Source organism: Trachymyrmex cornetzi, unplaced genomic scaffold (genome assembly GCF_001594075.2).
Source record: "Trachymyrmex cornetzi isolate Tcor2-1 unplaced genomic scaffold, Tcor1.1 scaffold1388, whole genome shotgun sequence".
Classification (NCBI taxonomy): Eukaryota; Metazoa; Arthropoda; class Insecta; order Hymenoptera; family Formicidae; genus Trachymyrmex; species Trachymyrmex cornetzi.
The window spans coordinates 297,366-314,415 of NW_017295969.1; the positions used below are offsets into that span (position 1 = coordinate 297,366).

The window sequence follows — 17,050 nt, forward strand, 5'->3', positions numbered from 1 at the left end:
ATGGTTAACTACAAAATTTTCTTAAACAAAAGTTTATTCATATAACTCAAAGAAATGTAAGTTTAAAAATATCCTAGTTTTTAGTAATAAATACAAAATTAAACATTTATACTACATGTTCTTTTTAGCACAAATATATTTTGTTATGGTATTAATGTAATTAAATAAGTGTAACATTATATTATGAAATAGTTTTATTTTTTAAACTTTATCAGCATTTTATGCGTGCGCAAACTGAAATTGTCTACATACAACATACGAGCAGCAAGATTTTAAATCTTTATTATCGTGTAATATTTATATATGCAGTGAAACATTTACAAATCTTTTACATTTCTTTCGTATAAACGCATTGTATTCAACATAATATGTAAATGCACATTTTGATATTAATCTTCCAATTCACCGGCTTCCATGGCGTCTTGATAAGATTTAGTTTTCGAACGCTCGGGGTCTAGTTTAATCATATCATCGATTCGAAGGATGGTTATGGCTGCTTCAGTGGCAAATTTCAAAGATTTAATTTTTGAAATGGCTGGTTCTAACACGCCTGCTTTTTTGTTATCTCTTATACTTCCCACGAGTAAATCAAGACCCACCCTATAAAAATATAAATATAATTCATTTTAATTTTTTATTTTGTATGACAAAAAAAATAAGACAAACTTACCACTTCAAGTCAACAAGATCTGGTTTTGTTATACTGGAATTATGATAAGCTCGGAGCTTGGCAACAAGATCGGTTGCATCTTGTGCAGCGTTTACGGCTAATGTTTTTGGTATAATTAGTAAAGATCGAGCAAATTCCGCTATAGCCAATTGTTCTCTGGAGCTCTGTAATATAAAAATGTATAAATATCTTATGAAAGGAAAAAAAACTGATTGGAAAAAATTCAGAATTTAATGATACCAATGATGTTGCGAAGTTTTCTAAATATATTGAGAGTGCAGCCTCCACGCAACCTCCTCCTGCTACGACGCTCTTACTTTCCAAGACTCTTTTGACGACGCATAACGCATCATGTATGGAACGTTCCATTTCGTCACAGTAATAATCGTTTGGTCCGCGTAAAATAATAGAGCTCGCTGTGCGTGCTTTTGGCCTTGAAATAAAAAAGGAAGCTCTAAATAATCATGCTTTTATTATTTTTGTAGTACTATGAAACTCTCAAAGATCAATGCCTGACTTGAATTGTAGAATTATTGAATTAATTAATTGCACTATACTAGTAGCAAAATATATACCCTTTGATCAAAATAAGCTCGTCATCACATATCATCTCTTGCACTACTTCGGCAGCCTCCCCCAAGAAACTGGCATCGAAACTCTCCTCTCCTTCCATATTGGTCAGCGAAGTTAAAAATTGCGCACCTGTAGCTTTAGCGATTCTTTTCAGATCAGCTTTTTTGCATCTACGCACTGCCATGGTCTTAGTCTCCACGAAATACTATGGAAAGATCAAAATATATTGCACTCAATTCTAGAGCTTATCACTTAAAATATATGACTATACCTTTAAGCATAAATCGTCAATGCCACCAGATAAAAGAATGACATTAGTTCCAGCAGCAAGAATCTTCTGAATACGTTCCTTGGTAATATCTGCCTCACGTTGACGAACGGCTTCGAGTTTCTCCGGATCTGTAATAAGTACTTCGACGCCCAACTTCATTTTTGCTTTCTGCAACGAAAAGTCTAAACATGCGATTTTCGCATTTGTTATCCTCTTCGGCATTGCTTGAGATGCGACAGTACAGTTCAAAGCATATCCTTGAACCAAAATCGACTCTCGAACACTTTTTCCATGTGCTTTCAAAACATTGACTGCTTTAACAGGATATAAAAATCCTCCTTTGCCATCGCTAATTTTTATCGCGTTAGCAGCGTCAACTACCATATTGCCAAAGAAATTGGCATCACTAATTATTAGTTACAGAAAATATTTTAAATTATTGTTTTTACCAAATATCGAAAACAAATTGCAAACAAGGACTGCAAATAACATCAAAAGGATACGCTCCAATAATTTTACTTGACATAGATGTTTTTGCAACATTAACTAAGCAATCCCTTCCAAGTTCATCCACACTAACAGTAAGGTGTTCTTGAATGTATTTGCATGCTTCTCTGAAATCGATTTCATGTGTAAGTTGCATAAACTATAATTTCTTTTTTCCTCTTAATAAATATCCAATATCCTTTTGTTAATAATTTAATTAATTAACATTAATCAATTAATTTTATATCAAAAATAAAATGATATATAAAAATAAAAAGGTAAAAAAAATTAAGTGAGATATTTACTTGCAGGCAAGTCTGTAGCCACTAATGACTGAAGTTGGATGTATCTTCTGTTTCACAAGTTCATCTGCATTTTTTAAAAGCTCAGCTGCTACTATGACCTTTAAATATAAAACAATGCATTTTATATTAAATATATAATTGTAAATTTCCCATTAAATACACAAATATAAATGAATCACTTACTACTGAAGTAGTACCATCTCCAACCTCCTCATCTTGTAACTGAGCTAATTCAACTAGAACTCGTGCAGCTGGATGTTCAACTTCTAATAAGCGTAAAATAGTTGCGCCATCATTGGTAACAGTGACATCCTGAAAATATCAATTAACATAATAATGTCATAATTAACATATTTTATTTTAAATCTTTATATTTTATATATTTTAAAAGATATAGAAGCTAAATACATACACCAATGTCATCGACCAGCATTTTATCTAAGCCGACCGGACCCAAAGAACTTTTAACTATATTAGCGATAGCACAGGCAGCCATAACTGAAAAAGACAAATAATATATTTACTTCATATATTTACAGGCATTATATTATATACAGGTATATAAACTATTTATTATTTATATAATTAATTTTTTAAATGCTATACCAAGTTGATTTATATTCCTAAGGATGCATTCCACTTGGTGCTTGCAATAATCACTTGTCCTTGTTAAATATTCGATAATAAAAAAAGGATGAAATGATTCCAAGAGTGTTATTAGCATCCAGTGGAATGCACTGCTTTAATTATTGTCAAAATTTATCATTTTTAAACAAAATAAACCTAATATTTGATAGAGTCATAGATGTACATACATAAGTATGTATGTACATCTACATTAAGTCATTAATTTCCTGGTTGCTATTCTCAATTACTAAACGCTCGGTATGATTTCATATAACGTATAAAACGGTAGTAACAATTAATTGTTCAAGAGTCGGTACTAATATTTACAATTCCGTTTCGTGAATATGTAGATTTTTTACGGAAAAATCGACAAAACACTTTTCAAGAACTACGGGACATGATATAACCAAACTGTGGACTGATCAGTATTCGTACCATTTTGTGTTCGCACTGGTGCTCCCGATTGTCGGATGCCTCCAACGGCTAAAGGACTCGCTACCGTCGACATTTTAAAGAAATTGTTGTTACTTTAAAACGACGTAAGTACAAAATCACGTTGCTCGCAATGACGACGCTAAGGAACCGAGGGAACAACCCAGAAGAGCCGCGTGTAAAGACGAACAATAAAATGACTGTCAGCGCCCAACTTCATTTCTTACTTCCTTTCCTTTTATGGTCAAATGTTACATCAACAACTATTGGCCACGCATTTTATCCTCGAACGTGATTGGCAACCAGTTGAAATAAATTGGACTAAAAAGCGAAGCTTCTATTAATTTCGAAAATCATGAAAATTACGAGTGTAGCAGAAAAGAAAATCAATTAGGATTTAATATTTAATTTTTTAATTAAATTAAAAAAGTCAAATAAACATCGACTATTCCGATAGAAAATCGAGTTGCAATCGAAATTCAAAAGAAACGAATATTTTTTGTTCCGATTCATCAAGTTCAAAATGTGCTACCGCGTGTTAGAAGTATAATTGCATGTATAAAATTTTATGTAATCACTTTATATAATATATATATATTTTTTTTTTATTAGCATACAGTATATACATGATATATTCAGTATGAGAATATTTATATCCTTCCTCATTCTATAGTGAGAGTAACAATTTATGTAAATGGCATGAAATAAAATAAAGATATTCAATAGAGAATTCTAGATCTAATCGTAGACATAATATGAATGTTTATAGACAACAGACTCGATTCGCTAAGTTACAGATCATTTTCGCTCACTTTTGTTACTATCAATATATTTCTACTTACATCTCATTTACTTATAATTTCTTTACAATTTATCCTGTCTTATTTTTTATTTGATTACAATTTTTCTTGATTTAGCTCTACGGTAAAAATTAATATCAATATAATATCCTTCTTGTTATTCACAAATAAACGTGAGACGAGATTCTTTTTATATTACGTAAAACTTTGGAAATTACGTTCATCGAAATATCATATCAATTGTTGATGTAATCTTAATAAAATTGACATAGTATACAAAAGAAGTATGATTCAGTATTTATACAAAAGAAGGAAAATAAAAATACAAAGAAAAGCACTGACGTGCTTACAAGTACACAACACATGGTCCATCTTAGCTTTTTAGTCAGAATATATTTAAAAGTGCATTATTGTACATTATATTGTACATTATATATGTATATCAAATTGTACATTATATGTCTATTATTAAGAAAAATGTGGAGTAAAAATTAATTACAATACCAATTACTTCATTCTTTTTTGCTTTATCAGATGATTTTTAAGAGCTATTTGTTTCTCTCTAAAAGATCGCTTTACTTTTGTTCTTAATTTCTGCTTTAACATTGAAAATGCTTTTCCTTTTCTCTTCTCACGATTTGTGGTACTGCATAATGGATTTTGTCGCCGATCCTTAAAACCGAATTTGTCTCGTTCTTCCTGCCCCTTCTGTAAATTTAATGATGTACCTGAGCTATATTATTCTCATACATCAAGTTAAAAGAATCATTTATGCCCAATTTCTTCGCCTCTAGATAACTTTATCCAAGAGATATCTCCCAGAATACAATGGAGATATCTTCTGGATAAGGTTATTCGCAACTTATCTGGAAGTGAAGAAATTGGGTATTACACTGGCTGTAATCTGTTAACTTATGTCATATAATTTATAACAATTGATCAATCATAATTGACTATTCCTCTTTCATTCGACTGTGACTGGTCAATTCTCTCTCTCTCTTAAAGATTACGGCCAGTATAAATAATCCTTAACACTTTATACGTACCTTAACAGATTTCTGTCGGGCAGCCTTATCATGCTTGCGTTTCTTATATATGTTTTCTATATCGCTAAGTTTTACCAATTCTCCACCTTTATCTGTCTCTATTAGATCGTGCGTTCTCTTAACGCTACGTTTAATGTATGTTACGTCTTGCTTTGCTAATGCGACATCAATTTTTCTGAAATCCTTATCCGTGAGTAATCTTTCTGTAGATATCACAGATGCCTTTGTTTTTCTCTCAGCCGTTAATTCTTCATTTTTTTCAAATTTAAATTTTGCTTTCTTCTCTAATTTTTGTGCCTTCTTTTCTTGCTTTGTTAAAGCGTTTTTCTTTTGCGAAACTTTATTTGTTTTTTGTTCTCCGCTATCCACTTCACAAGTATTCTGCGCACTATTATTCTCACTATGTGATAACATCAAAGTTTTATCATTCTTATTTTCACTAATGGAAGATTTCGTCGATTCACTAGTCAACTCGTTCTCGTCGATTTCCTCGTCCCTGATTTCCTCGTCATTGATTTCTTCGTCGCTGATTTCTTCGTCGCTGATTTCCTCGTCACCGATTTCCTCCTCATTGTTTTCACTTACATCGATCCACTCGTCATCATCCTATATTTGAATAGATTTTTATATAATTTTTATCAAAAATAAATATATAATTGGTATAATAATTGAATATATTTATATAAACAAACTCGCTTGCTCGAATTTCACCATATTTGGAAGACTTTATCATAACATTAGCTTCTGTAGGACGGCCTTTGTCTTTTTTACGTAATAAGTCGGGCATTATACGCCTGAACGTTCCAATTAAAGAATGCGCTGCCATCATAACGGAACGTTCCTTATAATGCTTGTAGCGTGTTAAATCCTCAAGTAGATCCTCATTCATGGCCAATGGACATCGTGTACATATTTCGCGTACAGTATTTAAACTGGAAATATATATTATAAATAAATAGCGAGATATGAGCAATACAGTATGCATATTCGTAACAAATAAATTATTAAAATAGATTTATACATACCCGATAGCCATCACATCCGCAGAATTTCTTTCCGTTATGAAATTGTTTGCCAATGTCTTTAAAACGGGTTCTAACATATCAGGTGGTACTAATTCATGTGAAGCCTGAGCTACAAATTGTAAAAGTTTCGTAACCTCTGAAAAAAAAAACAAAAACAAAAATAATATCTAAATAAAGTTACGTAAATAAACTACATATTTTTTTCACGATTCAGAACCAATAAAAATTTATAAAGCTTGTATAGCAATCAAGAAAATCAACAGTAATACATACCTTAAAATATTAAATAAAGACAGATATTTATTAAAAAATTTAAATATTTAGCAATTAGACAATATTAAAATTATATAATAACTACGTTATATTATTACTCTTACCTCGTTGATGAGGCTGAATGAACCTTTGTATATACGGATAAAAGTTCAAGAGAAATAAACTGTGCAAGCCAATAAGTCTAGACACAACATCCAGAGTCATAAGTTTTACTTCAAATCTATCATTATTTTTTTCTATCTGCTTGAATAATTTTTCAGCAAAATTTTGTGGATCGTGAATTAGATGCAATGCTGAAAAATTATATTGCGGCGCTTTAGATTTCTTCTTTTTAGCTTTCTGAAAAATACATTAAAATTAGAAGTTATGGTTTATATTTCTTATAAATATCACGATGAATTCTGTAATATTAAACTTACTACGAATGATTGTTTAGCTTTTTTTAATTGCTTCTGACGTTTCTTCGTTTTTTTGTTTACTTTATTAGCCATCATAATTTCCTTCATACTTGGCTCATCATCTGAATCACTGTCATCACTTTCTTTTTCTTCCAAATGAGTTCCCAAAAAAAATTTCAAACTAGCAACCATTACTTTTGTTATTTTTGAAAAGCAACCTGTTGCTATAACATTGACAGTCTTGACGTCGTTCCAAACATTTTTATTATACAATTCTATCATAATATCCACAGACATCTTCGCGGCTCTGACATTAGGATCTTTTAACATAGAGAACATAAAATTTTGTAACACTGTATTAACTTTGGCATTTTTATGCTTTGCGTTAATATTTTTAATATCTGTGACAACATGAGTTTGGAGGAATTGTCTCAAGATTTTATCTTGACATCTTAAAAGTTCAAAAAATAAACTGAGAAGTGCAGTAGGTTCTAAGAGAGATTTGTTGCGTAGTTGAATCAACGCTTTACAAAATGTCTGCAAAGAATATAATTATAATATAGTAATAATTTGTATGCATTCATATTTGATAGCATAATTTAATTTCCATGTATATTATGCTTACCATTCGCATTTCATTGTCTAGTATGATGTTATGAGTTTGTAATATATCGATAATCTCTTGAGGATATGTTTTCAAATCATTTGGATAACAATGAGCAACCTGTAATAATATGCATACAAATATGTATAGCACCCATTTTATTGAGTGATTTCTTAAAATTATAAGAATAATAATTGTGCAGTTAATAAATTACAATGAGTTATTATCTATAATACTGTTATGTACATTACTTATGTATTTATGTACACAATCGATAACTATATTTTAATTTAAACATTTAAATATTAACATTTTGAAAAATAAGAAATGTTTAAATAAATACAATGTACGCGTTTATAAAACTTTTAATAAAAAGAAAATCAAATTATCATATCAATTTACACACAAAATTAAATTTCACATGGTTCAAATTTATTTCATTACGTTACAAACTATTACATATTTCATATATATATAAATAAAATCTCTTATTCTAATATAAATATCTAACATAAATACGTAAGTTTTTTTTTCTTTATTACTTAAGAACTCTTCGTATAATAAAACGTTAGGCAAAGCTGTTAGAAATAAACACACACATAAAATTATAACTAAACATGAACATAAAAATTGTGTATATAAAGCATGTTTAAGCCATATTCACGTTCAAGTAATTTTTTATTTCAAAGCCAACCGTTTTAGCTACAACGATAATAAAGTCGTGACTTGCACAGCACTTGAATTTTGTTTCATCCAACTGCGTAATGTTATCTCCGACAATAGATAATAAACCAAGCTGGCACATGGTAGAGATTTGAGCGAGTAAATTAGCATTGATATCTACTTTTTCATCGAGAATAGCGCAAAAGATTGCGAGCATTCTTGAGATAGTAAATACTCGACATTTCTTTTCCGCATCTTTTCCCGTTTTCTTAATTGATCGCATCTTTTTTTTTCTCTTACTACTTTGCTTCATAAAAATATGCTTGTCATACTTAACGGGATTATACGAAGCTAAATACGCCGCGATTAGCATGTACTTCGCGTAAAACGGTAGTTCAAAACTCAAAGCTAGTTTTGTTGTTGACTCAATTTCTCGAGACATTTGATAATCAGGTTGCAAAAAATCGCTCGTAGAAACTCTAAGGTAAATAATTTCCAAATTGGATCTCAAAGTAGCAGAGATGTTCCTCCATAGTGCAGTAACGTTATCTGGCTCGATTCGCTTACTTTCAATAGGTTCTACATATTTTGCAAAATTTATTTTAACCATGTGCCGAAGCTCGTTTAGATCTCTACAAAATCGGAAAAATACAGAAAGAAAAAGATTCAAATAATTCTTATAAAAATCTGTATCATAACTCGTTGGCTTATCTAATAATAACAATTGCGCTAATTCGTCCTTCGTATACTGGGGAAAATAAATCTTTACAGGCCTCAATGCACCTATCTTGGTATTGAATTTATCCCAAACAATCTCGCTTATCAAAATTGTACATATATTAATACCGGCTAACTCTCTGAGTCTTAAGATCGCTGGTAAAAAAGTCACATCAAAATGCCTTATCTTATGACATTTATCGAATACTAACACGATCGGACGTTTATCATTGCAAGAAATCTTTTTAAGTTCAATTATAAAATCCATAATATTGTCGCAGTTATGTTTCAATTGTATGTCACCATTTGATTCTTTTATAGATGTGACTAAATCATCCAGGATGTAATTATATATGTGTTTACTACCTAAATGCTCTATACAATTAACATAACTAACATTATACTTTAAATAATTGAGCAAACTTTGTATAATTAACGACTTTCCAGTAGCCATGTGTCCATAAACGAAAATGCTCTCTGGCATCGGTTCATCTGCTATGCCAATTAAAGAATACAGCCGTGATACAATTTCCTCACGGCATATAATGTTTTTTTTTTTTAACTTTTTTAAATATTTTTCCATGATTAAACCTTAAAATTACTCAAAAAATAAAATTGGAGTACAATCAATTTTTAGTTTTTATCGTTGATTATGTCACACTTATCTGAGAGAGACAAACAATAGCTTTGATAAATTAGTTCTTATAATGGACGTTCCTTATAGCATTCTTATAATGGACTTAAGATGATACTTAAATTTAGCCAAATCGCATATACTTTTATTACTATGGTTTAAACATATGTGTATGTGCTAACCTGAGCCAAGAAGGTTACTAGCTCATCGAGACTTTTGTTAAATTGTGTAGGCTCCAGACGAAAAACTTCTAGAGTAGACTTATAATGCAGATGTTGCTGAAGAAACTGTAATTAAACATATTATGTTAAACATTTAAAATAACCATGCGGTTTTCTTTCTTTATGCAACATATATACAAGAATACACAGGGATTGCTTGTAAACTATCTTATTTTTAAAGTCCATGAAGAAATAACTGATCATTATAAGAGAAAATGTAATGAAGAACTAGCAAAACATGGAAACTAACAAGAAAGTATCTTTATTACAAAATCTGATTCAGACCTTAGTAGCTTTATGAAAAAGAAGTTTTTAAAACTAAGCGCAAGTATGAAAATAATGATATGTCGTTTTCATACTTACGTTCTATTAATATGATATGCAACAAAATAAAATTACATAATCAAGCATTTCATAAATGCATGTATTACAAAAAAATTATATACATATACAATTGATAAAGCAATTAATACAGCAATGAACAATAAAATATAAAACAAAAATAAAAGCATTGTTCTACATGAGAATATGAAATAATAAACTCGATAGATTCTGTGTTCAATCCCAAAGCTCATCCCACGTATATCTTGGATTTATAGGAAAACGGAGAGCTAAAGCAGATGAATCACAATTTCTTTTGGGAATTCATATTTCATTTACATTTACAAGATACAAGAATATAATAATATAAGGAATATAAGGAATATAAACAAGGATATATCTAATATAGAAAAATAAAACACAAAAATATATAAGATTTACCTCTTCTTTGTAAGACTCCGAATCACGTTTAATAAGATTCTGCAATTGTGGAAGATTATCTGGTAACTGATTGTTATGTCTTACCATTTTTAAAACCTATACAAATAAATAATTATAATCATTAGGAGAAAACGCAATAGGATTTAATGAAACACGAAAAATAATGAGGAAAGCATCTTTATTAGTCAGATTCCGTATACTTTCATAGCTTTAAAAACGAAATCGTAACTACTCGCGCTATCATTCTTTTTTAAAAAAAAAAGCGCAAGCATGAAAATAACGATATGTTGTTTTTATACATACGTTCTACATGGGTTTTAATGGGTTTCTATTATCTGATCTTTATGGGTCGTTTTCGGTCTAGATTTTCAATGAAACGCTGCAATCTTATCCTATACTCATTTGTATATCAAACATCAAATCGCAATATCCCAAATCTTTAATAACCTCATTTACTGCACGAAATCTTGTAACTTCTAATTCAATAAATACCGTTCCTTTCTACTCCACGTGCAACCAAAGACTGCGTTCAGAAACATCACCCGGGTGTCCCCGTTTAGGCCGGAATCAGACTATAGGCCGCAGCACACACTCTTGCATGACGCATAACGCATAGTGCATAAGCGAATCAACTAATCAGAATCTTTCCCTTCCTCACATTCCATGAAAAACTAGAACTGTGATTGGTTGATTCCTTTATGCACTATGCATTATGCAAGAGTGTGTGCTGCGGCCATATGCATTGAAGATTATAGCGGGGAGCACAGACTCTTGCATAACGCATAACACGTAATGCATAAGAATATGTACCAATCGAAGTTCTCCGTTTCTTTCCCTTCCATATAATAGAGAACTCTGGTTGGTTCAATTTCTTATGCCTCATGTGTTATGCGTTATGCAAGAGTCTGTGCTCCCCGCTTTAGCCTGGATCCTCATACGGGCAACAGCGCTTTGATACCGAACGCTGATTGGTGAAAAACGGGATGATGGGGGAAAATTTTACCCCCACAACTGGCTTTTCACCAATTAGCGCTCTGTGTCAAAGCGCTGTTGCCCGTATAAGGGATCCGGGCTTAAGATGTCTTTTCATGCTGACGCTCGACACTCATTTTTAGCGTCAAAACAGATGACGTGATCAAAATTGAATATCAAGCGTCAAGTTTGATCACGTGATCTGTTTTGACGCTGAAAATGAGTGTTGAGCGTCAAATGAAAATCCAGCTTCAGATTGAAGATTAAAGATTAAAATTTTACCAATGAGGACAAAGAAATTTTGGCTCCTTTTGTTCTGATTGGTCAAACTTCAATCTTTCAATCTTCAATCTCTTTCTTCAATGCGTAGTCTGATTCCGGCCTTAGGGCCTGCGCACAATAGAGGAACAAGAATTAGATATTAAGATTTCAACCTATCAGAAACCGTGTATTCCGATGTAATCAATTTCTGATAGGTCAAAATCTTAATATCTAATTCCTGTTCCTCTATTGCGCTCAGGCCCTTAATCTCAAGCAATGAGTGCATTCAGTACTATTATGACTGTTCATTGAGCGATCAGTGAGCTCTTGTATCTGTTTGGTCTATATTTTTAAATCTAACGGAATAAGCCAATCAAAGGCAAGAGCTTGAGGAAAGGAGCAAGAGAGTGAGAAAAGGGCTAAAAATGGCGGATGCTAATACTTATATTATAGTGCCTTATCTGAACCAACGACATTGGCTGCGTTCAGCGAACTCAACAGCGCTCGCGGGTGGCACCCAGTTGGACACGGCTCAATTGGACACGAGCCACTCACAGCGCTTGAGACTACAAAGCTCCTAGGCATCTGGTTGCTGTGATTGGTGGTGTCCAATCGAGCCGTGATCAATCAGGATCACCCCGAATTAAATTGTACAAGCAAGCAAAATATGTCTGACAGCGTGTCAATATGTTTTGCAATCATCTATAATAATGATATATCTGTTTAATGTATATATTAATCTATACTGCTGTTGCGAAATTCTCTAAACATTTTATTGACAATTATCGCTATCGTTGACTAGTGATAGCCAATAAGAGCCGCCCTTTCTTCCAGAATTATCCTGCCATTGGCTGTCGCTAGTTAACGATAGAGTCAATTGACTTTTAATGACGGAACCAATCAGCAATTGCTTCAGTATTGTCTAGACTCTGGACCCCTATTCTTGAGCACATACGAATAATTTTCGCATACGAAAATAATAGTTTCTCGACTGTGATTGGTCGATTGTATACGGAATTGCTATTTTTGTATGCGATATTTGTTCAAGAATAGGGCCCCTGTTATAGGAACTCTACCTAGCCCTATTTCGCACCGTGTGATTTCACCCCAGAAACTGTATATTCCAGTGTATCTGATTTCTGATAGGTTGAAATCGTGTTATTTCTATCGCTATCGCTATTTCTTCGCATTGTGTCTGGGACTTAAGCGGGGAGCACAGACTCTTGCATAACGCATAACACATGAAGCATAAGAAATTGAACCAATGCATTACGTGTTATGCGTTATGCAAGAGTCTGTGCTCCCCGCTTTAGGATATATCCACAGAACTTGCATAGCTGCATAAACGTATGCATAAAGAAAATTATCCATTCGCATATCTCCTACAAAGACGCACGTAAAATGTGATTGGATAATTTTATTTATGCATACGTTTATGCGGCTATGCAGGTTTGTGTGGATATACCCTTAAGTTCTCATTTCACAAAACAGACGTGATGCGCTAGTATAATAAGGAATATAAAAAACTGGCATTAATTGCTGTGAGAAACTGCTCTCAGAAACTGTCAGGAACTGTCAGATATCAGAATAGAAGGATATCTTTATAGCCATCACAGCAGTTAAATGTCATCACAGATATAAACATAAATATAAACATACTCAGCTCTCACTGTGTCATTAATTTGAGTTTGAATTTTTTCATTGAGTGTTTCAATATATAAAATTCCACGTTTACCATCGAGGCACGCTTTGTTAAGTGGAAACATGCCGAGTATAGAATTTGGACAACGAAACAACGGCGGAATTACGGCATCTGAGGCACAAATGTTTCCAGAGTTCGAATTTTTAGGTTAAGTATTATTATGTATATTTTTTATTATCATTGTGTTGTATGTTGATTATGTATATATAAAATCTAATAAAATTAAGTAAGTAATATCATAATTTGACTCAATGTTTACACATAGGTAAAGGAATTTCTTATTTACTTTGTATGTTGTCATTTCTATCACAATCTATTAATATAGTGTTACGTATAAAGAATAAAATAAAATAAATAATATAGCATAGTATATAAGGAAAGTAAAATGAAATTAAGTATCTGACTTTACAGTGTTATGGATCAAAAATATTCTATAATCAGAACATTTCTTTTATAGAAGGAAGCAATCAGTTTGTTTCTGATGATCTTTTTCAATCATGGAGTTCTGAATTAGGAATACCTATTATGCCAGAAGGAGATATGATGTTGGATTATGATAAAACTACAAATGAAGGAGTGAAAAATATTTTTGACTTATGGACCCCCTTTAAAGAATATACATATATATATATATATATATACATATATAAAGTATTATCTTTTAGAAATAATTATTTACCTGGAATTTTTATAGGATTGGAGGAAATAGACGAGATAAGAAATGAAATTAAATTTGAACCTGAAAGTCCAACTGTACAATTTCCACTATCGCCCAGTAGCCTTAACCATTCAGAATCTAATGATTCAGATAGGCAAGTGAAATGTTCGATGCAAGAAGCGTCAAACTGTACAATGCAAAATATAAAAGCAGAAGTATGTTCCATAAGATATATAATGTTGACAAAAAATGTAAAAATTTAATGCATATTTAATGAATTTTTTCTTTTAGTTTACTTTAGAGACACCAATAATTTCTTCTCCGCAATGCACATCTCCATTATCACAATCACCTCAATCACCTTTAAGTTCATCAAGTGTAATGCAACAAATTAAATTCATACCTGTTAGTAAAGAAGACACAGAGCCTCCAAAATATGGTATACTCGCAAAAGCGGATTTTGCGAAGCAAGCTCATATCCAACCTATAAATATTTCACAAAATATGAAATATGGTAAAAATATTACATTATCTTTATATAAGATAATCTTCGAATGTGTTTGCAAAACAAAAAAGAGTATATGATCTTAGAAACTACTAAATTTTAATATGTGTGATATCATCAAACATTAGAACTATTAAAAATTCTCATCTTAGTGTGTTTTGTTTTGTCTGGAAAAAATAGCTTTTATTATTATGGACAATCGATTATTTTCGTAGTCATTATTCACTACAAACTTGTAGTGTACCCAAAATATTTCATATTCTCTATAAATTAATAATAATAGAAAGGACATGTAAGAGTAAGTTATAAAGTTCACAAAAATAACAAACTAAAAAGTTAAGATATAAAAATTCACTGTAATTAAATTTGTTCTCTGTGAACAAAAAGTCAATAATCTGTTCTCTGTGAACAAAAAGTAACCAAAAAATGATTTTTTATATATAATGTATATAATTATATATATATATATACATACATATACACACACATATACATATACATACATATATCTAGAATATTTTTAATACCTACAGGCGAGCCTCAAAATACTATTTTTCTCCAAGACATTGGAACATTTGCACAGAACGCAAATTTACAGCAAATATTGTATCCTTCAAAACTTCGGATATTACCAACAAATAAACAAAATTCATTGAATATTAACTCAACTGATAAAACGGAAACTACTACATTTCAGTTACCACAGAATGTAAAAATAATCAATACTATACCAAACATTTGTCCAACGAATACTACGGAGTCAATAGATACTTCTACTATTTTAAATAATGGATCTGTGAAAAGTAACAATATTGTTGTTTCAAACAAAACTGTAAGTTATACACCATTTCAAGTAATGCAGAATAAAATAAACTCCAATTCGTTAATTGTACAAAATGAAGCGATTGATCTTGTGAATTTGCCAAAAAACAATCAAGAATATAAATTAAAGGCATTAAAAAGACAACAAAGAATGATAAAAAATAGAGAATCTGCTTGTCTCTCACGAAAGAAGAAAAAGGAATATGTATCTTCTTTGGAGAAACAAGTATCTGAGTTGAAGGAAGAGAATAAACAATTAAAATCGGTAAACAATCTGTGCTTTATCTGTACATATATACATTATATTTGTAAATTTTTAATAAAAAATATAAATTATTTTTCAATATTATATATATTTTTTTTAGGAAAATACAATTTTAAAACAGAGACTGTTAGAAATGGAAAACAATATCACAAATAATAACAAGCATAAAAATTTCAATTTTAATCCCTTGAAAAAGAAAATAAAGGGAAGCGCCGTTATTCTTTTCGGTATAATTTTCATGGTGTCTTTCAACGTTGACGGCTTTAGGTAAGCGTAGCGTTACAGTGCATCTTTCTACTTATACATTACACATGTGATTTAATAAAAAGTTTTCTAGAGAATGTAATTTAATTTTAATATTAATAATTTATACATGTATCTTCATAAAATAAAATCTGAACATGTTAAGTATTTTATTTTTTGGCACATTTGTGAATACAATACAAGGAAGAAAATTGTTTCTAAAAAGTTGCTTTATAATTTAATATCAGTTTTAACATGATGTAAAAAGAAGGTACAATGTAAGTTTTTTTTAAGATTCGAAATTTTCTCAAAAGTCAGTGAAGGTATTTTGAGATTCCTTAAACAGACTATTGCATTGTATATTTTATAAAAATTATATTTTATACGACACAAAAATTATCTTTTTATTTTTTAAGGGCAACACTTTCACAAAATGTACATTTTAAAACTGAATCTGATAGTTTATCAGTATCTATAGCAAAGGATAAACATAGCAGAAGATTGTTCTGGACGGTAGATGAAACCGATAACAATATAGAAGATCGAATTGAAGAAAGTTTTAATAAAAGTATACCAATACACCAACCAATATGTCCAATGTATATTAATCAGAGTGAGTCCATACGTTTAGACAACGAATTAAGACGATGGATCGTTGGTGAATCTGATCAAGATAATCAGACTGCTCTAAGGAAAACGAAGTTACAGACAAATTCGTTAAATGTATCGTTGTCGAGATCACCATTGGAAGAAAAAACTAGAAAGAAATTGTACCTATCACGAGATAGGAAAATAAAAACTATGCATAAAATGATCGACATTCCTGCCGTTAATCAGTATTCAGATAATAATGCAATTGAGATCTTTTCTCCAATATTGAGCGAACATGCCTCTTTATTTGAAGCTTTAGGAAGAAAAGATGATACATTTTATGTTGTCTGGTTTAGTGGCGAACACTTATTATTGCCAGCTTCCCGGAAGAATAACACAGCTAGACCTAAAATGTCTTTAGTTCTACCTGCTGTATCTATAAACGGTAAATAATATTATATGAACGTACACACACACACACACACACACACACACACACACACACACACACACACACACACACA

The 17,050-nt window shown here is 31.2% G+C and overlaps 4 protein-coding genes across 4 annotated transcripts in view; 1 reads left to right on the forward strand and 3 right to left on the reverse strand.

Annotated features, from left to right (window-relative positions):
• Positions 1–190: 190 nt before the first annotated feature.
• Positions 191–3,571, reverse strand: CCT1 (chaperonin containing TCP1 subunit 1). The gene is made up of 10 exons (XM_018522970.1): positions 3,368–3,571; positions 2,718–2,803; positions 2,489–2,617; positions 2,306–2,403; positions 2,018–2,128; positions 1,515–1,920; positions 1,246–1,448; positions 911–1,103; positions 671–834; positions 191–600 (listed from the first exon to the last, which is right to left on the reverse strand). Exons 1-10 carry the CDS (start codon positions 3,438–3,440, stop codon positions 390–392), a joined length of 1,674 nt encoding a protein of 557 aa, XP_018378472.1. The 5' UTR covers positions 3,441–3,571; the 3' UTR covers positions 191–389.
• A 1,061-nt stretch (positions 3,572–4,632) lies between these two features.
• Mys45A (SDA1 domain containing protein Mys45A) lies at positions 4,633–10,594 on the reverse strand. The gene is given in 9 exon segments (XM_018523011.1): positions 4,633–4,872; positions 5,211–5,817; positions 5,819–6,142; positions 6,236–6,371; positions 6,613–6,847; positions 6,928–7,443; positions 7,532–7,630; positions 9,707–9,811; positions 10,508–10,594. Coding segments are annotated over 9 exon segments (2,310 nt in total). The 3' UTR covers positions 4,633–4,671.
• Positions 8,158–9,473, reverse strand: Orc5 (origin recognition complex subunit 5). The gene has a single exon (XM_018523012.1). It carries the CDS (start codon positions 9,471–9,473, stop codon positions 8,160–8,162), a length of 1,314 nt encoding a protein of 437 aa, XP_018378514.1. The 3' UTR covers positions 8,158–8,159.
• A 2,668-nt stretch (positions 10,595–13,262) lies between the features above and the next one.
• The window catches only part of Atf6 (bZIP_ATF6 domain-containing protein ATf6), a 4,247-nt gene continuing 459 nt past the window's right edge, over positions 13,263–17,050 (forward strand). The window contains exons 1-6 of the mRNA XM_018522980.1: positions 13,263–13,589; positions 13,900–14,315; positions 14,392–14,614; positions 15,139–15,692; positions 15,793–15,959; positions 16,352–16,971. Of these exons, the coding sequence (XP_018378482.1) occupies positions 13,505–13,589; positions 13,900–14,315; positions 14,392–14,614; positions 15,139–15,692; positions 15,793–15,959; positions 16,352–16,971 (2,065 nt within the window). The 5' untranslated portion in view covers positions 13,263–13,504. The remainder of the gene's footprint in view (positions 13,590–13,899; positions 14,316–14,391; positions 14,615–15,138; positions 15,693–15,792; positions 15,960–16,351; positions 16,972–17,050) is intronic.

Bases quoted from the DNA above. Each gene is read 5' to 3' on its own strand.
- CCT1 (XM_018522970.1), bottom strand. From the start codon at position 3,440: ATGTCGACGGTAGCGAGTCCTTTAGCCGTTGGAGGCATCCGACAATCG. The intron at 1,104-1,245 runs GTATATATTTTG...TTTTATTTCAAG, and splicing joins GAGCTTATTTTGATCAAAGG to GCCAAAAGCACGCACAGCGA. The intron at 835-910 runs GTATCATTAAAT...TTTATATTACAG, and splicing joins AAAACTTCGCAACATCATTG to AGCTCCAGAGAACAATTGGC.
- Orc5 (XM_018523012.1), bottom strand. From the start codon at position 9,473: ATGGAAAAATATTTAAAAAAGTTAAAAAAAAAAAACATTATATGCCGT.